Consider the following 23,240-nt stretch of genomic DNA (forward strand, 5'->3'; position numbering starts at 1 on the left):
CACACACATGCCTGAGAAACAAGTTTATATACTCACTGATCTAGAACTGCAAATATGGATGGCCACTAGCCACATGTGGCTACTGAGGACCTGAAATGTGGCTAGTCAGAATTGAGATGGGCTCTAAGTGAAATAGGAGGGGGACCCAAGAACAACCCGCAATTATCTTCTGAAGGGAGGGCCCCTTGTGGTACAGGATTCCCCTGCTAGGTGAGGGTTCTAAGAACCCATCTGTATCAGTGCACCAGCTGGCACTGTGAGAGGCCACGTTCGGCTTCAGTGAACTTTTTTTGAAGACTCTTTCAATGTGTTTGCCCATTTCATGATGGATGATTTATGAGCACACCTGCTCACACAAGATGATTGTTCAGCAGTTTTTGACCAAAAACATGACTCCCATGTTCCACACTCCCTATTCATCACCTGATCTCACCTCCAGAGACGTTGTTTCCCTGATGAAAAAGTTCTCAAAAGAAAACGTTTTGCCAGTGTGGAAGAGGTGAAACAAAAAATGGCAGAAGCACTAAAAGACATCAAAATTGATGAGTTCAAAACTGATTTGAGCAGTGGAAAAAACATCTCGATAGATGTACTACATCAAATGGAGAGAACTTTGAAGGTGATTGAAGTTTAAACATGTAAGTATACACAAATTTTTATAAATAAATTCTGAGTTTTTTGGGGTCCCCCTGAATATGCACTTTATATTGTATAAAATATAATCAATAATCTTTTATACTGATATGTTGAAATGATAGTTTTGGATATATTGGGTTAAAACAAATGTGTCATTGAAATAAATTTTACCGGATTTATTTTAGTTTTTATTATATGGCTACTAAAAATTTTTAATTTATTTATTTATATATTTATTTATTTAAAGATTTACCCATCCATAGAGAAAGGGGAAGGGAGAGAGAAAGGGAGGGAGAGAAACATCAATGTGTGGTTGCCTCTTGTGTACCCCCCACCAGGGACCTGGCCCACAACCCAGGCATGTGCTATGACTGGGAATCGAACTGATAGCCCTTTCGTTTACAGGCCTATGCTCAATCGACTGAGCCACACCAGCCAGGGCTGGTTACTAGAAAACTGTAAATTATATATGTAGCTCACATTATATTTTTATTGGACTAAGAAATACTGGAGAGCACTTGTCTGAAAACCTCAATTTAGACAAAATACCACTTAACTTTTCTGGAAGCAAGATGTCATATTAGATAATAGCATAACCTCCCATCGAAAATGTCCTCACTTCTAATCTTTCAGCACATTTATTATGTACTGTAATCATTTAATTGCCAATTTTAGATGACTCCATGTTCCAAGAGGGTCAGGGGAAACCTCCTCTCTCACACCAGTCTTCAAAGTACCTCTCTCCACCCAATTCCCAGTTCTTGGCCCACCTCCCAAACCCCAGCTGGCACACCCAACATTCTGTTTCTAGCACCTTCTTCCCTCTGCTTCCACTAGTCATTCTCCCTGGAGGACATCCTTTCATCTCATGACTTATTTGTGACTCGCATAAAATCAAATAATTCAGAACTCGACTTTTCAGTCCCTCCATCTATCAGATTAAAGTCACACCCTAAAAGAAGAATCCATGTATTTTTAAAGAATGGAAGAAATGGCTGACTACAGTTCAAAGTCCCAACTGCCTGCCAAACTCCTAGAATGGTTGGTGTGTACTGGGAAGAAGGGGTCAGGACTACACTGTGTGTGGTCTGTTTATTTACAAAAACTGTTTAAATAAAAACTGAGTAATCTGGCTTTTATCTCTTTTTATTTTCTATGTCCTACCTCTAAAGAAGGTAGTAAATTAATGAAACATCCCCAAGAGGGTCATATGAAAAGAGAAGGCCCAAAATAGCACACAATTAGGCATGTTTTGTCATAAAGAAAGAACATAGGTTCTTATTTGGCACACGTGGATGCAGGTCTGAATTCCTGAAAGTATGGGCATCGTTCTGGGGGTGTCTGCATATATAACAATACTGAATGAAGAACCTGAAGCTTTCGTCATGTTTCAAAGGGTCTGTGACTGAAATTAATACTACTCCTATAGAACTTACAAATGAAACTCAATTAAGTGATGAAGTAAACACAGGTTATCTATTTACATGATAAATATTTTAAGACACCAATGTTATATGCTTGTAGTTATTCAGTCCATTACAGAGCACCTCTGTTTACTTTGTGTATCTTCACAGTATGATCTTCACCACCACTTGCAAAATGTAACCACTCAGTGCCTTCTGCTTCCTTCTGTTCAGTTTTTCCATTACAATTCTTCCAGCATAATTTTTTGATAGCAAGTGTATGGCTTTGACTAAAACAAAGAGAAAGCATGAAATGAATGTATGCTATGACTACAAAATATTTCACTTACATACTGATTTAACTACTAATATTGTTAACATAAATTGAAGTCAAAACCTGAAAAGTCAAAATGTACAGATTTCAATATACTATCACGAATATTTTAGCAATTTCATTCTAACCTTGAAAACAGCTTTTACTATAAAAACTGTCAATATATCATTTACTACCAAGGATAGCACCAAATTTTGTTTTAATGATCAGTGGAATGCATGACACAGCTATTAAAATCAGACTTTCAGATAACTTTACTGAACGTATTTCTTTAAGAATTCCAACTTTACAACATATTCCAGATTATTTTATTCTTCTGACATCCCTATGATATGGATGGACTCTTACATTTTTAGTGCTGGGTAAGGAAAGATAGTGAAAGATTTAATGAACTACCCAGTGAAAGAATCTTGGTCTCTAATGTGATGTTCTACTGCATGACCTTGAGCAAGAAGCTCATATTAATGCCCACCCCCACCCCCATGGCAGACCTACAATGCTCCCAAACATAGATTAATAATTCTCTATGAAAATATAACATCCTCTGTAAATTTAACCAGCACAGTAGACCTCCAAACCAAAAAGGAATAAAGTGAAAAACGCAGATTTCAAGGCAGCAAACACTGAAGATAATGCCAGAGCACACAGATGATAGTTTCAAATGCTGGGAATCCCTGTTATCAGATGTACTCTCAGGTTCAGAGGGAGCACTACAGGATAATCCCAAAGTCTGAAACACATTTTCACATCAGCACACCAGAATCTATGCAACCAAATGACTAAGAGCCCTTGCAAGCAGCCTGCTGGGAGAGTACACACATTTCCACAGTGCTGCTATGCCTCAGTGCTTCCCCAAGTTCTTCTAGAGGAAATGCTTCCATACTATATTATGCAGGCCATGACAGTACGAATAATGGTAGCTCATCTTGGTGTTAGGATGAATTTGATTATTGAAAACAGTTAAGTCATTTGTAGATGAGCTTTAAAAACAGCGATCAAAATGAGTAAAACTATAAAAGGTATCAGAATTAGTTTTCTTGCATCCAGTAAGCTAGTTCTGAAAGCAGCTCCTAAAGAGAAGTTCCAAGGATGATCTGAAGTAGTGACATCACTGAAACAAGTGTGTACATAGAGGACACTGCTTTCCAGGGGAGTCACTGAGGACACTACTTATTTGGCTACACAGACACTGAGGTGGAGGGTTTCTATTTTTTCTATAATATTCTTTAAATGCAGCACATTACTACTTCTGACATTTAGAACACAGGGAGTGGGGGAACAAACCGAAAAGAAAGTCTTTGTTTATAAATGATTTTTGTGTCTCATTACTCGCAGAAAGTTTCATTTGAAAGGTACTTGAAATTTGGTAACTTAAATATCAGCAATCCAAATAATGTAATGGAATTAGTTCTTGCACATCCAAAATCACCATAATGACTTAAAAAAAAGAATCTTAAAATGAAAAACTCAAATTCTGTACATGTCAGCTGCCTGTGCTTTCTCAGGGACTTCCTGCCAGTGTCCCTCCCACATTTGGGCCACAGAAGTGGTCTGGGTACCAGGCAAAGGCAGATATGGCACTTTGGGCAGGCAAGGTGAAAGGAAGGAAAAAAAAAGGCATGGATGGAACTGGAGACTATTATGCTAAGTGAAATAAGCCAGGCAGCAAAAGACAAATACCATATGATCTCACCTAATATAGGAACCTAATGAACAAAACAAATGAGCAAAATGGAACCAGTCATGGAAACAAGGGACAGACTGACAATGACCAGAGGAGATGGGGGAGGGGGAGGAGGGAGGAAAGAAGGGGAAGGGGCTAGTCAAGGAACTACTATGAATGACCCATGGACACGAACAACAGGGTGGGGACTGACTATGGGGCCAGGCAGGGGAGAGCAATGGGGGGAAAATGAGACAACTGTAATAGAACAACAATTAAAAAATAATAAAATACTTACTATTTTTAAAAAAGGAGGGGGAAAAAAAGGAAAAGAAAAGGGAGGGGAGGCCAAGAAGAAAGGAAATTTCAAATGCCTAGAACATGGGATTCACTGGAATACCTCCCTCTGTTCAGTAAGCCAATACATGAACTATTTCAACTGCTAACCGCAGCATCAGAGGCAGGAGAGCAGCCATGAGGGCAGCAACAATAAAGGTAGACTTCATTTTTACAAACACAATTATAATGAGCACTAACATGCTTTGTGGGTAAAGAGACAAGCTCCCCGGGATGAAACACCATGAAAGAGACGTGCTCACAAATTTCTCTCCTTTGAGCCAATCATCACATCATGATATTGTTTAGAATTGTTTTTGAAATTATGTTCTGAATAGTTCAGATATATGAAAGTTGAAGAATCCTAAGAAAATCTGATATAGAATGAAGTTGGTAACCTTTCTAAGTTTAAATGTTTTTAAAAAGTAAAATGTGTAAAGAAAAATAGATTTTAAAGTGATCCCTATTCTTAGAGCAAGTACTCTAACCAGTTCATGTGGCAAAGGCCGATGCCCAGGTGTGAGGCTCAGGGACAGACTACGGTGCTTGACAGCCAGTCACAGGGCTTTGAGGGGAACATGACAGTTTGCTCCATTTAGGACCAGGGCTCAAGTGTCCAAATGCCACCCAAACACAATCAATAATATTTCAAAAATCATCAATATTTTGAATCAATTTTATCAAATTCTAAAACACATCATTATGAAAATCACTTTTTTCAAAGGTGTTATCTGTAAAGATAATATTATGCAAACAAGCAATCTGGTTAAGCAAACCTTTAAAAACCAAGTACCATTTGGTAACAAGCCCCAATTTCAAGAAATTATACCACAGAACACAGGGGGAGCACTTAGTGGTGGGCACCATAAATACAGATTTGTGATTTGTGTCCTTCTCCATGCAAATGTGGCATAAAATTTTCTGCTGAAGATTTCATGATTTCAATCTAGTCTGATGGAAGCAAAAACAGGAAGAAAATACCTCTGACTTGTTTCTACACAGTGGGTCCAGTCGTTGACTTCTGGAACTTGATCGGTCTTTTTCCAGGTGTATAAACAAATCTTCCCACGCTCTAATCCTATCGCAACAACATATCTGTTTTAAAGGAGGGAGGAAGGCAGTTATTAACATAGCATGGACTTCTGTCACCTCCATCATCACACTAAAGTGGTTCTTCACGGTGCTCCCACCCACCCAAGCTTACAAAGGCCTCTGTGTAAAACCAGCAGCCCCGAATACGGTGTGCGGCTGTACCGTGTCCTCAGGGAGCCTCCTCTCCTGCGAGGTGCCCAGTTTACCTCTGTGCTCCATTGGCAAAGCCCAAGAAGCAACATTTCCCGGGCTGGCTGCAGGGGCCCTCATTCTGCTGAAGACACGTGTTTCACAGAAAGCACCACAGTCCTGAGTTGGGTGAAGTAAGAACCTTTGAGCTACACTCCCAATCTCCCTTCACTACTTTAAATATCATGAATATCACCAAGTTCTATCAATTTAAAAATTCTTATTAAGAAACATATGCCTTATGAAAAAAACAGCAGCTTGGAAGCTAAGAGAACCCATGAATGAAAAGTATACAAGGGCTACATATTGACAAACCAAGTGGTCTTCTTAAAGAAAGCATATAAGGAAGCCGCGCACAGAGACTAACCGTTGGGAAAGGCTAAGCACAGGACAGACGCTGACGGCTGTCACGGACCCACCCACGTCCAGGACGGAGGAGCAGGGGCCGACGCCGGGCTCGATGGAGTCATCGCTGGAGTCGCACTCACCCCAGACAACCACCTATCACAAACAGATCAAACTCTGTAAAACTTTCTCCTTGCAAGGCTTCCAGCAATGCATTAGTTTCAATGACACAGATAATTCAAGATATTTGCTCTGGCATTTAAAAATATCCAACATTTACATTTGTGTTCCAGGACTCAAGAGCACTTCAAGCATCACAGAGAGGCCACAGTGTAGCAGATACAAGCCTCTGAGACCTCAACTACCTAAGTGCAGCCAACATGGACTGTCCCTGCTAGGGGGTGTCTTTACACTCAGGAAGCCAGTTCTCACCCAGCAAGATTCAACTGATCACATCGTCATGGAAGGCCTCATGCACCTGCCCAAGAAGTTACCACAAATGTATGGGGACCAGTGAAGTCCCTGGCTCCTCCTCTATACCACCCACTGCTCAGGGCATCAGCTCAGTGGTCCTAACATTGAGGAGACCCCGTATAAGACATGAGGCTTCCCTGGAAGCTCATGCCTCAGGAGAGTGTGATTGGTCACAAAGAAATGGAGAGGGAAGTAAAGCAGAAAATAATTTCAAAATGCAGGACCAAAGCAAGATTCCAAGCAGAAGCTCTGCCCAAGCAAGTAGAAGGGAGTTTCGGAGCATGTGCAGCGGATGATGCCTCGTCTCTGCCAGCCCTGATGGATCCCTGCGAGCCACAGCTGGGCCAGCTGCTACTGGGCATGACTGTGGAGGGCAGAAGCAATCCTGCTTCCTTGGCAAATAAATGTCATGGAAGAATTAAACGGGCAAGTAAACAGAAGTGAAGGTCTGAGGGCAAGCGTTTTAGGGCTGACATTTCAGTGTCTCACTGAGTGACAACATGTCCATGCTGGCCCTCTGCTGCAGTAATGTGTACCATGACTAGGACTGGAGAGGGCAGGGACAGCAAAGGAAATGCTCAACTGCCTCACCACTCTGGTCTGCAGTAAAAGGAAACAGAGTACGAAGTCAGGGAAAGACCAGAAGCCAGGTGAGCGTTCCCAGAGAACAAGCGCAAGGCGTCACAACACTCCTGCTAGCTAACTTGTTCTGGTTTTTGGAAAGGGTTGATCACACATACACACGCCCCACTCTCACCATTGAACGAAAAGGTAGCAATCATTCATTACAGAAAAAAGTTTCATTCCTGAAAGTATGAAAAAGTAGAACTGTTTTCTGCCTTATGCCCCCTTGCCCTGCTCCTGCTCTCCTACTTTCTTAGTCTTGATCCATTTCATTTACTACTTCTCTCCCACTGGGGCCACTTGATTCAGGTCGTGTGTCTAAAAGGTCTTCTTATATTTGAGGTTTCAGAGAAATGTACTTAACTTTTAACCAGAAAATACTTCTTTATGTATGCATATGAAAAACACAGAAAAAATACATAAAGCAGTTTTTAAAAGTTGTACCAGAAAGTCAGGATTATGTGGTTTCTATCCAAACGTACCTGTAATAATACCATTTTACATTTGAAAAAAATATTACGTTTAAAAAAATTACCTTTCTGTCTCGACCTCCAGTGAAGAAAAATTTGCTGTCAGGACTCCAATCACAGGACCAAATAATTCTACTGTGCACAGCAGTGACTTTGTTGGTGAAGGCAAAGAGGCTGAAAATTGGGTCTGAAACAAACACATATGCACTACTCACAAAGCAGAAGAAGCTATTTTGGCTTTTTTTGGCCTGTTAAAAAGCTATGTTAAAGTGCACATTCAACCTACATATGCTAACTTTTGCAACAGACCAAGGCTAGGCAAATAACTCCTCACCAGAGGCTATGGGAGCACAGTTATTGTTCCAATAGAAAATGGTTTTATATTGACTAGTCACTCTAGTGAAAGATGACAAACATCTTCCAGGCACGCAGCTAACAGTTCTTTCTATGGAAGAAACCTGAAGCAATTTATCTTATTCAGGAAATAGCCAGATTTGCATATTAAGCTGTGGGAGAAAGATTAATGTTCCCTTAAATAATGTTTTTTAAAAAACCCAAACTTAAAAAAATATTTTCCTTTGTAAGATTTAAATGTAAGGTAACTTCTAGCCCTTACAAGGACTAAACCTAAAATACATAATTGCTTATAAGGAGGGAAGAAAGTATCTAGTAATCCATAACCCATAAAGATAAAGCAAATTAATGGATATGTTACTAGTATTACTTTAATTTTTTAAAGAGTAAAGGTTGCATGTTAGGAAATCACTAGTTAATTGCAAGAGAAAGTATCTTCTAACATATACTGCCGAGTATGTATCATAGTTCCTGGTATTCTCTAAAAGACAAGGAACTAAGGAACTACAAATATCACAAGATCAAAGTAAATGCAGGATGTATCAATGGAAAAATTAAAAGTAAGAGCAAACAACACAGAACTCACCTAATACAGGAACCTAACAAACAAAACTAACAAAACTCAAAATAGAACCAGAGGCAAGTAAACAAGGAACTGACAGTGACCAGAGGGGAGGGGGAGGGGAGAAGGGGTGTAAGAAGGGGAAAGATCTAGTCGAGGAACTGGTATAAATGACCCATGGACATGGACAACTGGGTGGGGACTGACTGTGGGAGGGGGGAGGGGGGCAGGACAGGGGAGAGAAATGGGGGAAAAAATGGGACAACTGTAATAGAAAAACATTTTTTTAAAAGAAGAGTAAACAACACAGAGATACTTTAAACACCCTCTAGATTTTACCCGAAGAAACTGGAGGAACAGGAACAGCCACTGTGGAAATAACAAAACTTTTTTCCTTTTCTTTTTAATTATGCCAGGCTCAGCATAGAATGCAAGTAGGTAAGCTAACATTTTGCCCAGGGGTCATGTTATTCACAGATGGATGCCTAAAACACCCCTCCCAATTATCAAAGAGGCAGAAGTGGGTAGGAAAAGGATAAAAGATAACGGTCCTTCTAAGTTTCATAATTTAATTATATCTTCATTATTCCTGTCCCATAAATTCCTAAACTGGAAAATGCCATCCACTTGGTTTTATGGTGGCATTCTATAACCATCTGCAAAATCTAAATTTTCTACCATTGATTTTTATGTTTCTTTAACTGAGATGTCTGAACACATGCCATCCTGACTACAAAATCACAAAGAAGTCAACCCAAAGACCACCTGCATTTAAATCTTACAAGAAAGGTCAAGTCTTCTTCAATTATAACAGAATTTTGAAAGATTTCACAACAGTGAGACTCTGGCCTTTACCTGCTACCAATTTTGTTTCTCTTCACCCAACAGCTGCTCAAGGTGAACAAAATGTTATATCTCATTAAAAATCTTCCTAATCAGAAACTGTATTTACCTAACTCAGGTGAGATTGTGTCCTGCCTTTTCCATAGTGACCAGGTCCGATCTCTGGAAACAGCTAGTAAGAACTTGTCATTAGGTGAGAAGGCCATCTGTGTGACAGTCAGACTGTGGAAAACTAAATTCTGCACCTGTTTCCAAGATGTAGTGTTCCAAAGAATGATGGCTGCATGCTCCTTCTTAGCTGCCTGAAGGACAAAAATGAAACAGTAGTTTAAAGACATTCACTTCATCCTGGCTGTTGTGGCTCAGTGGATTTGAGTGCTGGCCTGCGAACCAAAAAGTTGCCAGTTTGAATCCCTATCAAGGCACAAGCCTGGGTTGCGAATCAGGTCCCCAGTTGGGGGAGTACGAGAGGCAACAATAGGTCCCTGTATCTCTCTCTCTCTCTCTCTCTCTCCCACATCGATGTTTCTCTCCCTCTCTTTCTCCCTCCCTTCCCCTTTCTCTAAAAATAAATAAATAGAACCTTTAAAACAAAACGACATCCATTTCTAGTCAATATGAAATAACAGAATGAGATTCACTCTCTTGTGTGAAAAAACTAAAAATACAAAGTATGAAAAAATGATGGCACTCCAAAATTGAGATAACTGGGAACAAAGACCACTGACCCTTGAGAGACAAATGAATCAGAGAGGGAAAAGAAATATCATCAAACTCTATGACAACTTCAAGTAGTTAAATACAGGTGTAACTAGAGTGCCCCAAAAGGATGAGAATTAAAAATACTTAAAAAGATAATGGCTGGAATTTTTCCAAATTGATGAAAATAATACCTGCAGATCCAAGAAGTTCAATAAAACCCAAGCACAAGAAAAATGAAGAAAACTATACCAACAATAATTAGATTGTTTAAAACCAGCAATAAATATGAAATTGCAGTTGGAGGAAAAATATCCATTACTGAAGAACAAAGAAATTACAGCAGACTCATGAGAAACAATGCACGTCAAAAGAAAATGGAGCACAAAAGGAAAACCAACAATTCCTTACCCGCCATAAATATCATTCATAAATGAAGGAACAGATGTTTTTCAGGATAACAGAATCTGAAAAAAAATTCATGACTAGCAGAATTATATTATGGCGAATGTAAAAGAATGTCCTTTAGGCAGAAGGAAAATGATATCTGATAGGAATTTTTTTATTAATTAAATCTATAAAAGATAATTGGTCAAAACAAAAATAATAACAATATGTTATGGGATTTCTATAAATAAGGAAAATGTACAATACCACAAAGTAGGGAAAAATGAAAGTATACTGTACTTTAAAGTTCTTAAACTGTACATAAAATAGTGCAATATTACTTGAAGGGAGACTGTGGTAAATTAAAGATGTATACTATAAAATGTAAAACAACCAATAAAATAACACAACAAAAATTTATATCTACTAACCAAACAGAAGAAATAAAGTAAAATCATAAAAAGTAATTAATTAATCCAATCTAAGTAAAATGGAACAAAAAACAGATGGATCAAGTAGAAAACAAATAGCAAGATGACAGATTTATATCCAACCATATCAATTATGACATTAAAGGTAAATGGTCTAATAAAACCCCTAATAAAATGAAAGATTAACTAGATGCATAAAAAATCAAGACCCAACTATATACTGCCCCACTAAAACCCACTTGAAATAAAAGAAAACAAGTAGCTTAAAAGTAAAATGATGGGAAAAAGATATGCAATTCAAGCATTACTCAAAAGAAAACTAGAGTAGCTATATTAACAGCAGACAAAGTAGATTTCAAAGCATAACTATTACCAGAAATTAAAGAGGGTCGATTAATCAAGAAAATATGACAATAAACAATGTTTTAAGAGACTTCAAAATACATAAAGTACAAACTGATTGAATTGCAAGGATTAAAAGACAAGTCCACTGTTATGGTCAAGAGATTTCAAAACGCCACTCCCGATAAAACTGAAAGGACAAATACTTGAACAATACTATCAACCACTCTGACGTGGTTCATATTTTCAGAACATTCCACCCAGCAGAAATAGAATCCATTCTTTTCAAAATAACACAGAACCTTACCAAGAATAAATTTTAAAAGATTCAAATCATATCTGTTTTCTGACCACAATGAAATTAAATTAGAAGCCAGTAACAGGAAGATAACTAGAAGACACTCAGAATATGAAAACTAAATAATACATTTCAAAATAAACTATAGGTCAAAGATGAAATCAAAGTACTATTAGGAAGTATTTTTAATTAAATGAAAATGGAAATTTGTGTAATGCCTCAAAAGCAATGCTTAGAGGAAAATTTATAGTACTAAAGAAGTATATTAAAATAAAACACAACCTAATTATGGAAAAAAACTGGTAAGTTAGACTTCACCAAATCATACAACTTCTGCTCTTTGAAAAACACTCATAGGAAAATGAAAATACAAGCCACTGGGAATAATTATCTACACAGCATATACTTGATAGTTGATCCAGTAAATATAAAGAACTTTTCAAAATTCAGTAATAAAACAATCTAATAAAAAAAAAAAGGGCAGGAATATATGAAGATATTTCATCAAAGAAGATACATGAGTGGAAAACTGACACATTAAGGAAATGCATACAGAACCACAATAAACTATCACACACCTACTAGATAGTTAAAAAGAGTGAGCACACCAACTGTTGGTGAGGGCATGGAGCTACTAGAACTCTAATATACTGCTGGTGGGCATGTAAAAGGGTATGACGACTTTGGAAAACACTTTGGCAGTTTCTTAAAAATGTAAATATATATCTACCAAATCATTTAACAATTCCACTCTTAGGTATTTGCTCAAAAGAAAACTTGTAATGGCTTTACTGGTAAAAGCCAAAAATTTTGTAAACAATTCAAATATCCATTAAAAAGTGAATGGATCAACAAATTGCACTATATCTATAAAAAGGAAAACTATTCAGCAACAACAACAAAACTGAACTATCGATACATGCAACGTGGATAAAAAAAGCCAGACCCCCATCACCAAAAAAAGTACATACTATATGATTCCAATTACATAAAATTTTAGAAAATGCGGAGTACTCTCATGACAAAAAGCAGATTGGTGGCTTTCTATGGATGGGGGCTGGAGAGGGTAAGGAGAGGCTGGAATAAAGAATTAACATGGGGCAGATAAAATATTGGGAATTGATGGATATGTACATTATCTTGATTGTGCTAATGATTTCACAGATATAAACATTTGTCAAAACTTCTCAAATTGTTCACTTTCAACATGTAACTTATAGAACACCAATAGCATTTAAATAAAGCTGTTAAAAACATTAGTTTAAAATAAAGATGCATCTAATCATCTGCTTTACCAGTCATAACAAAATGTTGGCTGGCACCTTCGCTCAGAAACCCAGCTACCTTGAGGTTGGTGCCCAGATGGTAAAGCTACTAGGAGTTTCCATGGGTCCTTCTATTGAGCAGGTGAGCTTACACAAATATTCATATTGAAACTTCCCAAGCCACATTATCAACCATGCCTCTTTATCAAAATAAAACGCACAGAGAAAAAGGACACAGATTAAAATAATAAAAGTTAGTTGCACATGCTTGCTACAAGTGAACCAAGTTGAAAAAATAAAACAATGATATGATTAACAGTGCCCAAAGCAAAAAACATATTAGCTGCTCAGTAGAAGCACAGCTATTCCTGCTAATCCCCACTCTTTCAACAGACCCCTGTAACAGAAGGACATAATCTCAGTACCATCCCCACAAAGGGAACAGGCAAGGGGGGTGGAGGAGGAGGGCGCAGCAGTATCTCTTATGATGCCTCTCAATATAGGCCAGTGGCAAGAAGCCACAGCAAAAGCAGGCACAGTGGACCATCCAGATTGGCAGCTCTCATCATCATGGTTAAAACACATAGATAATTTTTAGAAAACTTAAGAGGACTGTGTGGGTCTCAGACCCTTGAGACAATCCTCCATAAATATTACTTAACTCCACAGCATATAGATAAATACCAAACAGTTCAATGTTAAGTCTCCCAGGCAAATGTTTGAAGTGCACTATTCTATAGTTCACGCTGGTGGCTAGCTGAGCAGACTACCACCCTGCTTCACCCTGGCATGGGTGGAAGGACTCCACTCTTAGGTCAGTACCAAGGGAGTCCCTGAGAAACCTCGGATGGAGCACCCTCTGAGTATCACCTCTCATTCCCCTGTGTCTCCAGGACTCCATTTATTTAAAATGTATCATATTCTCGGGTTTCATTTTAAGATACCTGATTAAGTAATTTTTGAGTAGAAGCATAAAGCAGTTCTAATCAAGTATTTAGGAATAAAAATGTGCAGCTGAAAATAGGTTTTTAAAAGATTTTTTAATTTATTTTTAGAGAGAGGGGAAGGAAGGGAGTAAGGGAGAGAAACATCAATGTGAGAGAGAAACATCGATTGGTTGCTTCTCACATGCCCCCAACCAGGGGCCTGGCCTGCAACCCAGGCATGTGCCCTGACTGGGAATCGAACCAGCAACCTTTTGGTTTGCAGGACGATGCCCACCCCACTCAGCCACACCAAGTCAGGGCAACTGCTGAAACAGATATAAATGCAACTGCAAGCTTTTGATGAAACAGAAAGAAAGAGACCGAGAAGGCAAGAGTCAGAAAAAACAGGTACCAGTGGCCATTCACACAGTGTTCTGACTAAATTGCTACCAAACTTGCAGAAGCTTAATGACTCAACCTGTGACCAAGTAGAATAAAAAAGTAAAATTTCCTACCTTACAAGCTGAGGCAAGCAGGGTCTTTGAATTGTTACAAGCAACACAAAATAATTCGTAACCATGTCCATATCTAAAATTAAAACAAGAAAATGCATGACTCCTATATTAGTAAATATCCTCATGACGCAAAATTTTTAAATGTGAAAAGAATATCACTCTCTCTAGTTAACATATAGTTCTTTCACGGAACATTAATTTCTGTCTAGGCAAACATTTGGGAAAAAGACAAAGAGACTGGAGAAAAATGCCAGCTTCCTAGAATTAATACAACTTATTCATATAATTAGATTAAAATACAAGTTTTCACCCCCAACCAGCCAGTACCATAAGCAAACCATGGAAAGGTTTTAACGGGGGACCAATAAAGGAAAGAAAACCAAACAATAACAAAACTTTAAAAGTTTCTTTTAAAGGGGGGGAGGATATATATAGTTATGCTTCTCTACTTCAAAAATTAAGACCAATAAACAAGACTAGTAAATATAAAACATAGTACTACAAAAACCTATGTAAAATTTGACTCTCCACCCTCATGAAAGGCACCAAAAGATCTTTAGAACAGAGTGGGAAATGTAGGTGAGAGGAAAGCAAAGGAAAAAAACAAGTTGTGGAGGTGAGTCACAAGATATGATAGAATAGATCAAATGGCTAAAAGTTTAACTTACAGTTTTTGAACTTCAGGCCACAAAGTATTCTGCAGAAGTTGATCTTCAGTGGGAGGTTCTACAATAAATTTATAGCACTGCAATTATTTTTTTCTACTTCCATGCAAATAAAAAAGTAAATAGTAGAGCACTTATTTAGGTCAGCAGTCACAAATATAAGTACTTAATGATTCTATTAAATCATCTTTTTTTAATTTCTTACCAGTGAGTATGGAGGGCTGAAAGGCCACCTGGTGATACTCAAAACCTGTACCAGTTAACAGCTCTTCTTTGTCAGAAGGCCGAGAAGCTATATCTCCTAGTTTAAAAGAAACACATCACATCATGAATGTAGTCACCACCTTTATGTCTCCTACACACGTTCTAATATTAAGGCCATCAGTTAGAAAGTAGTGGCACTCAAAAGCAGTGTTAATTCAAGCCATACCCACGTGATTCCAAAGCCAAAAGTCTTTCAACTACTCCCGTGTTTTACAAATGCGCTCCTAGGAGTACTAGTCAGTTACATAATGACTCTTCCCTTTTCTTTGACCTAACATTTCCCAAACTTTTAAAACTATGGAACATTCTTTAGGCTCCCATATTAGCATCCATGGTTGTAGTGCTCTGCTCCATGACACACTTTGTGAAAGCTGCACCTGCTTCAAGGTCTGCATCTGTATAGAGTACTTACCACAAAATATGTGATAAAGAGAGATGTGTGTACTGCAATTTTTAAAAAAATATTGGCTGTAATGAATATTAAGTACATGCTGAACAAGTGTGTAAGTAGGTTTTATGTACCACTGTGGGTTCAATAATTCTGGAGGCTAAAGCCTTACCCTGAAAGACAGCTTTATTTGATAATCCCAAAGCAGGGACAGTAGCTCCTTCTGGAAGTTCACTGTCGTGCTGGAATAAAAAGTATGATGTATGTTTTAAACACTGAAAGTTACTGTTACCTCAGGCATGACAAAAATGTCATGCTCATTAGTGCTGAGAAGCAGCTTAAAGACCACCTTTGTGTGGGTATCTGCCCACACTTCCATTTCCTGAGCCAGCACATGCAATGCTAAGCAATCGCTCTCCAACAGACAGGGTCCAGCTAACCCCCCAACCCTCTGCCCAATCCAGAAAGTTGGGCACCCTCGCATCCATAAGCTCATCGAACCCTAACAGCTCTCTGGGTTTCAGGGTCTGACAGGAAATGCACGGGGCTGGCTTCTAGCGAAGAGTGAGCTGAAAATGGAAGGCTCAGAGCTCTACTTCCAAGACAGTCTCACATGCACATCCCTAATGATGCTCATGCAAACACAGATGTTTCCCAGAAAGGTATCCATATTTTCATTAAACATATTAAAGTAGTCAAATATTTTTAAAATGTTTTACAGGGTGCCATTTGAAATTCCAATAATCTGCTCAAACTCTGCAATTTATATCAATCAAATTATCTCATATGAAACTATATGCTAACCATCAAAACCAGCACAGTGATACTATATAGTATTCATACCTTAATTTAACATTTAAATTTTTTAATGTCTTGGCTAATTTTGTTAAAAATTTCTGATTTTAATAGTAAATATTTTAATATTTAAATATTTAAATTACTGCAGTTCACACAAAAGTTTGTCAAGCCAATAAAATGACTTAACTTCCTTTCTACCCATATACTCTATTTACAGCCTTAAGCAAAGTTTTTAAAAATTAAAACGAAGTGACAAGATTTACTTAAAACATTTAGAAGAATACTCACATTACAAAGCACATGATTCAGTGATTGGCCTGTAATGGCACAAAAATTTTCCACAAAGTTCCGAGGTGCAGAAAATACTCGAAGAACTTTTTCATCTGCTCCAGATACAAACTGAAACCGATTAATCATTGCCAAGCATTTCAGGTCATATCCATGTATCTGAGGCCGTGCAATTTCATGCCAAGTTACCTGGGTATTAAAATAGGATAAAGAATCATATATTTCAAAAAGAAATTCTTTTCATCAAGCAAAATATCAGGTGCAAAAATAATTTATTATGCCACTCAATTGAAAAACAAGGCAAATAAGTTTTTTTATTTTCAAACTATTTTTTATCTCACAGCACACATAAACTAATTTTCTAAAATTCTCCAGCACACCAAAAAATACATTTTTGGCAGATCTGAGAAGAAAAAAAACAGGTCTAATTTTGATTCATTCACACCAGATGGCAATTGTTGTGTTGGCTATTTTCATTTTTTTAATTTGACAATCCAATGGAAAAAGAGCTCAGTGCCCCTGATTAAATATTGCATATTGAAAAAATTTTTGTGGCACACTGGTTGAAAATCACTGTAATATGCCTTGGAAATGTGACCACGGGGCAAATTCATTCATGCTGTTGTGTTTATCAATGTTCAATCCTTTCCACTGCTGACTAGTGCTTCCTTGTATGACTATACCACTACTTACTGATCCCTTCGCCTACTGGTAAGACACTGGGTTATTTACAGTTGTTGTCACCTACTAAAAAAGCAGTCATGGAACATTTGCGTACAAGTCTTTGCATGGATATAAGATTCTTTTTCTCTTGGGTAAGCAGTACCTATAAGTAGAATGGCTGGATGATATAGGAGATGTATATCTAAATATTTAAGAAACTGCCAAAGTACTTTCCAAAGCAGTTATACATTTAACAGCAGTATATGAGAGTTCTAGTTGCCCACTCCCTCATCACTTGGTCGTCAGTCTTTTAACTGTAACCATCCCAGTAGGTGTGCAATGGTATTTCACTGTAGCTTTAATGTGCATTTCCCTAATGACTAATGGTGTTATCTTTTCCTGTTCTTACTTTCTAGCCATATGTCTTCCTTGGAGAAATAGCTGTTCAAATCTTTTGCCCGTTTTTTAATACCAGATTGTTTGTTTCCCTATTATTGAGTTATGAAAAGTTTTATATGTATTCTGGATATAAATCCTTCTCAAATATGTAAATACTTTCTCCCCACTTGTCTTCTCATTTTCCTGATGGTGTCTTTCAAAGAGCAAAAAGTTTATTTTTATTATGTCCAATTATCAAATTTTTTAATGGATTCCAAATAAACAACTGAGCCATATCGGTAACAAATCACCAAGAGCAACAGAAAATCACTCCAAATCACTGATTTGCCTTGTTTTTCAACTGACTATAATGTTACTCCACATGTCCTCAACTCTATTAACCTGAATCTCCCACATGCTACCGAAGCAACAGTGTCAGTGGGAAATTCCATTAGCTCTCGTGGACTGACCCGCATTCAGGTTCCAGGAATTTCTGCCAGGAATTGAAGCTGAGTATACTGGCTTTCTCTATTGCATTGCACAGTTCAATGGCTCACCAGTGGTAGTCTCATAATTTTTTTGAGTTCAGGGCCAAGACTGAAAAATTTTCCGAACAAGAATCACCCTCAACCACTATTATCTAACACTATATGACATTAGAAATTAGCTTTTACTGAAGACTTGATAGTGTTTCCTAATTAGATCACAAGGCACAATAGAACTTTTCTGTGGAACTACAGCAAACACATCTTGATGATAACATTTGAATTATCTGAATTATAAAGAGTACATGTATGTTTAAGATTTTAAGAAAATACCAAACTGTTTCCCAGAGTGCTTGTATCTTTTTACATTTCCACTAGCAACGTATGCAAGCTCCGGTTGCTCTGTACCCCTATCGCCACTTGTTATTGTATTTTTCACTTCAGCCTTCCTAGGGGGTGTGCAGTGACATCTCATCATGGCTTTAATTTACAGTCCCCTGATGGCTAATGACGTTGCTCAACTTTTCACATGCTCACGGATATTTTTCAAAGTGGATCGGTCAAGCAGAATGACATTTTACCTGTGACTGGTCTTTTCTATTCCACGGAGCAAAAAGTCGAGTTGTCTGGTCAGTACCAACAGTGATGATAAATTCTCCTTCTGGATCCCACATTAGGTCTTGGACACCATCAAAGTGTCCTGAAATGACAATCTCTGGAGTCCACTCCCTCTGTAATGAAAAGTACTCATGACACATCAAAATAATCAAAGACCACCACCACTCAAAATAATGCCTCCAGCCCTCAGGCCTTATACCTGGAAAGACTGAAGCCCCTGAGCAAGGTGAAAAGTTAAGTAAAAAAGATGGGATATTAAAATTACAGCATCCGTTTTCCAGTCAAGCATATTAGATCTTAAACATTTAAGCATGTGCTGTGTCCTTTAAAGCAGTAACTTTGGAAAATTCCCCTCTAGTCATTGTTATTATTTTTTAATTTTATTTATTTTTAGAGAAAGGGGAAGAAAGGGAGAAAGGGAGGAAGAGAAACATCAATGTGAGACAGAAACATCAATCGGTTGCCTTCCATATGCGCCCCAACTGAAAATCAAACCCACAACTTAGGCATGTGCCCTGAACAGGAATCACATCATCAACCTTTCACTTTGCAGGATGACACCCAACCAACTGAGCCACACAGGTCAGGACTCCTCCATTCATTATTTATTAAGTGCCTCCTAGAAGCCAGACACAATTCAACCTTTCTGTGCCTAAATTAACTCTTGTAAAATTACCAAATTCATAGAATCGTTATGAGAATTAAATAAGTTTATATTTGTAAAGCACACAGAACAATGCCAGTACATATTAGGTACTATGAGAGTATTTATTTGTTAAACTAAATAAGGAAAGAGTACTCTGTAAAATGAGTTAGTAGATTCTGAGTGTGTATCTCAATGGCTTTCTTTACTAAGAGGAACGGCCGATGTAGAAGACAGAAGGGTGAATCAAACCTAGCTGGTTCACTTATTAAGGAAAAGCCTGCACCAGCCACCATATAAATAAATAGTGGTTCAGTTGGTTGAGCATCGTCCTGCAAAGCGAAAGGTCACCAGTTCAATTCCTGATCAGGGCACATGCCTGGGTTGTGGGCCCGGTCTCCATTTGGGGCGTGTCCAAGAGACAACTAATTGATTGACGTTTCTCACACATTAATGTTTCTCTCTTTTTCCCCCGCTTTCCTCTCTGTAAAAATAAATAAATAAAATCTTAAAAAAGACAAAAAAAAAGCAATGGCAATGAAATACAAAAAAGTCATATGCCTGCTCCATAGAGTATCTTTTTGAACCAACCTCAAGCGGTGGTAAAACTTGTTTTAAGAGGATAATAAAAGTTGTGTAAATATCTAAAAAGTCATTCAAAGCCAAATCTGATGAATAGGGTCAGTAATTAAGCTAAGCTATATTATTTTCTGATCAAAAATATAAAATGGAACCCTGGCCAGGTAGCTCGGTTGGTTAGAATACTGTCTTGATACCTCAAGGTTGTAGGTTTGATCTCTGGTCAGGGCACATACAAGAAGCAACCAATGAATGCATAAAGGGGTGGAATAATAAATCAATGTTTCTATCTAAGAATCAGTTAATAAATTATAATAATGCAAAAAGGCTTTGATAAAGAAATTATATTAATTTCCTTTGTGAAGTGAAAATTGATTCTAAAGTCAGCACTAATGAAAGTTTCCAAAAAGTTCTGCACAAAGGGCAGCGCTTCCAGACTATCAGTGCAGTCTTCCACTCTAGGTCCTAAAGGGCAGTGTTGGTTTTTAAAAATCACTCTTGACTGTAACAAATGTATCTCTCTGGTTTGGGATGTTGACAGTGCAGAAGGTTGTGCATGTGTGGGGGCAGAAGTATATGTGAACATTTTGTGCTTTCTGCTCAATTTGTCTTTGATCCTAAAACCTCTCTAAAATATGAAGTCAATTAAAAAAATCACCCTCTATACTTCTAAGTATCTATTATAAATCTGAAGCCAAATTAAAAGCACAAGTACAGTGAAATTCTGTTTTCTGGTTTGAGTTTCTCCTTACTCATCTGATGCTTTCTTCTGTAAAGACTCTCAAAAGACCACCTGAAATATGGCTCAAATGAGCTCTGAGTTAAGAATGAAATTAAATTTATTCCCCCAAATATTTATCTAAAAATGTCATAGCTGATGATTCCCTGGTTCATTTAACAGTGGAAACAATCGTGAAGGTCAACTATAAATAGAAAACACAAGGGAAAGAATAAGTCACCCCATGTAATGAGAAGTCAAATCCTCACAGATAACACAACTATTACAAAGCCCACAAATTAAGGGTGATGAAAATCCATGAATTTTTACTTTATAAAAGAAGCCATCAGATGAACATGCAGAATCTGCTGACTCACATTTCACTCAATGTTCTTATTTCTTTCATTTATTACAATGCATTTACATGGTATCTAGCATAGGCTAGGCCCTGTTTTTTATACTGTACAAATATTAACTCATTTAAGCATCATAAAAATCTTATGATTGGGTGCTCTTCCTATCCACATTTTACAAATGAGAAACCTGAGACAGGACTTTTAGCCACTATGTTCCTATTTCATTTCCCCTAGCAGCAGATAAGCAAATTCGAAAGTAAGAGATCAAATAATCTTAAGCATGATTAGAAGAAGACAATTCCTCTTTGAGAAGAGACCAAAAATTATAAGAAAAAGCTAAAAGAACTCAATATTTGGAGGGCCACGTAGAATCACACATATTAACAGCACCTGAGAGCATCATATATTCTGTCACAAAATAACAGGTTCTCAGAATGCCATTTTGTCAGTCATTCATTCAGTAATTATCTGTGGAGTACCTAGCCGTTCAACAAGAAAATATCAAACTATGTTACCCTCTCTAAGACAGGGAAGTTACATATTTTAGGAAAAACTCCCATAAAAATTTTTACTTAGCTTAAAGGGAGAACTTAAAATTTATAAAGCTTAAAGTTCACTTATGTAGAAAATTTACCTATGTGCAAATTTCAAAACATCAACAATTCTGGAGAATGAATACTTTTATTCTTAGAAAAGCATAAGCTTGTTACCTACTACAGTATGTTTACAGAAAGAAGTGATGTCATTTGAACTTAAATGCCTCTACTATGCTTCTGTAGAGCATTATGAGTAAGACAGCACTTTTAACCTAAGCTTCATTCAAGATTCACTCTACCTGATCAGAAATGCTTTATTTAAGAGTGCTTTTCTTACTGGGTTAGCTGCATTCTGTTTCCAAAGGTGCAATGCTCCATGGAAAGCATGAGCAATAATCATCGAGCCATCTTCATTGAACTGGCAATCATAAAATCCCAGAGTATTTCCTCCTACTTCACCTACTCGAACCTATGCAATAGACAGAAAAGAATCCATAATCAATAGTCCACATTTCTCACAACAGACACCACTGATTCCAGAGATTATGTTCTCATTTACTTAACATATACAAAAAGTAAACACTAGCAGCTCTAGGAATTAAATATTCAATTTCAAATCCAATTTCAAATCCAATTTTCTATTCCTTAAACATCCACATTTTTACCTGTTCTAGCCAAACTCCTGACTCTTCATCTGGAGCCCAGAGAATCATGGTTTTATCCATTGAGGCAGACAACAATCTCATTGGCTGCTGCAGAACACCATCTATAAAATATAGACTAATTTCTTTAGGTTTTCAACAGGCATTATGTTTGCAGATTACTAGTAAAAACACCACGGATACTGCAAAAATGTTCACTTTAGCAATGCAATAGCAAAATGTTGGAAACAACACAAATAGCTACAATAGAAAAACAGGTAAACAAGTTGTGGTATACTTAGACAGTGGAAAATTGAACTGCAATAAAAATAAATAAACTAGAGCTACATGAATCAACATGGATACAACTCCAAATGTTTAGCATATTAAGCTAAAAAGGCAAGTTATAAGAGGATAAGTATGCGTTGATATCATTTTAATAGCTGTAAAACTACTCTTTATGGCTACATAAATGTGGAATTTAAATATGTAGTTAAAGTACAAAAACATGCATGGGAATGGGAATGCTAATGCCTTAAATTCAGTACTATAGCTGCCTCTAGGGAAGGAAGGAAAGGCAATGCTTCAGGAAAAAATACAAAGGGGTCCTCAATATCTATACTATCTAATTTTTTTAAACTGCAGTAAATAAAGCATAATATAATAAAAGCTGAATGGTGGTTACCTGAACAATAATTTGGTATTTTCTATTTTTGTCTTGAGGAAGGGGCTGTGGGAAGAATATGAGGTTGCACCTTACTGGGCTCTACACCCTAGCACCAACTTGAGCGTGTATCATTCCACAAATGGAGGTTAAGGGCAAAAGGAAGGGGTGGGGGCTCTTATTTTCTCATAAATTATGTGTGTCGCTATTACCAACTTTGTATTGCTAAGGGTAAAGAATCCAGTGAGGTTTACCTGAAAGTCAATTTCTCTTAATTCCCATAGACTAGTCCAAAACTTTTCAGAAGAGAAGTTAATAGGATGAGGTAGTTTCAGCATCATCCCAGGAATCATTCTTTTCCTACTCAG

At 37.4% G+C, this 23,240-nt stretch overlaps 1 protein-coding gene across 1 annotated transcript in view; it reads right to left on the reverse strand.

The window, feature by feature from the left end:
- Positions 1 to 1,764: 1,764 nt before the first annotated feature.
- ELP2 (elongator acetyltransferase complex subunit 2) overlaps positions 1,765 to 23,240 on the reverse strand; it is a 38,103-nt gene continuing 16,627 nt past the window's right edge. The window contains exons 10-22 of the mRNA XM_090285643.1: positions 22,233 to 22,333; positions 21,905 to 22,036; positions 18,699 to 18,848; positions 16,592 to 16,780; positions 15,678 to 15,747; positions 15,059 to 15,154; positions 14,857 to 14,914; positions 14,189 to 14,261; positions 9,435 to 9,627; positions 7,632 to 7,753; positions 6,021 to 6,154; positions 5,354 to 5,467; positions 1,765 to 2,329 (exon numbers count right to left, since the gene is read on the reverse strand). Coding sequence (XP_090141769.1) covers positions 2,173 to 2,329; positions 5,354 to 5,467; positions 6,021 to 6,154; positions 7,632 to 7,753; positions 9,435 to 9,627; positions 14,189 to 14,261; positions 14,857 to 14,914; positions 15,059 to 15,154; positions 15,678 to 15,747; positions 16,592 to 16,780; positions 18,699 to 18,848; positions 21,905 to 22,036; positions 22,233 to 22,333 — 1,589 coding nt within the window. The 3' untranslated portion in view covers positions 1,765 to 2,172. The remainder of the gene's footprint in view (positions 2,330 to 5,353; positions 5,468 to 6,020; positions 6,155 to 7,631; positions 7,754 to 9,434; positions 9,628 to 14,188; positions 14,262 to 14,856; positions 14,915 to 15,058; positions 15,155 to 15,677; positions 15,748 to 16,591; positions 16,781 to 18,698; positions 18,849 to 21,904; positions 22,037 to 22,232; positions 22,334 to 23,240) is intronic.

This window comes from Furipterus horrens, unplaced genomic scaffold (genome assembly GCF_987537825.1).
Source record: "Furipterus horrens unplaced genomic scaffold, mFurHor1.1.pri manual_scaffold_8, whole genome shotgun sequence".
NCBI classification, from domain to species: Eukaryota; Metazoa; Chordata; class Mammalia; order Chiroptera; family Furipteridae; genus Furipterus; species Furipterus horrens.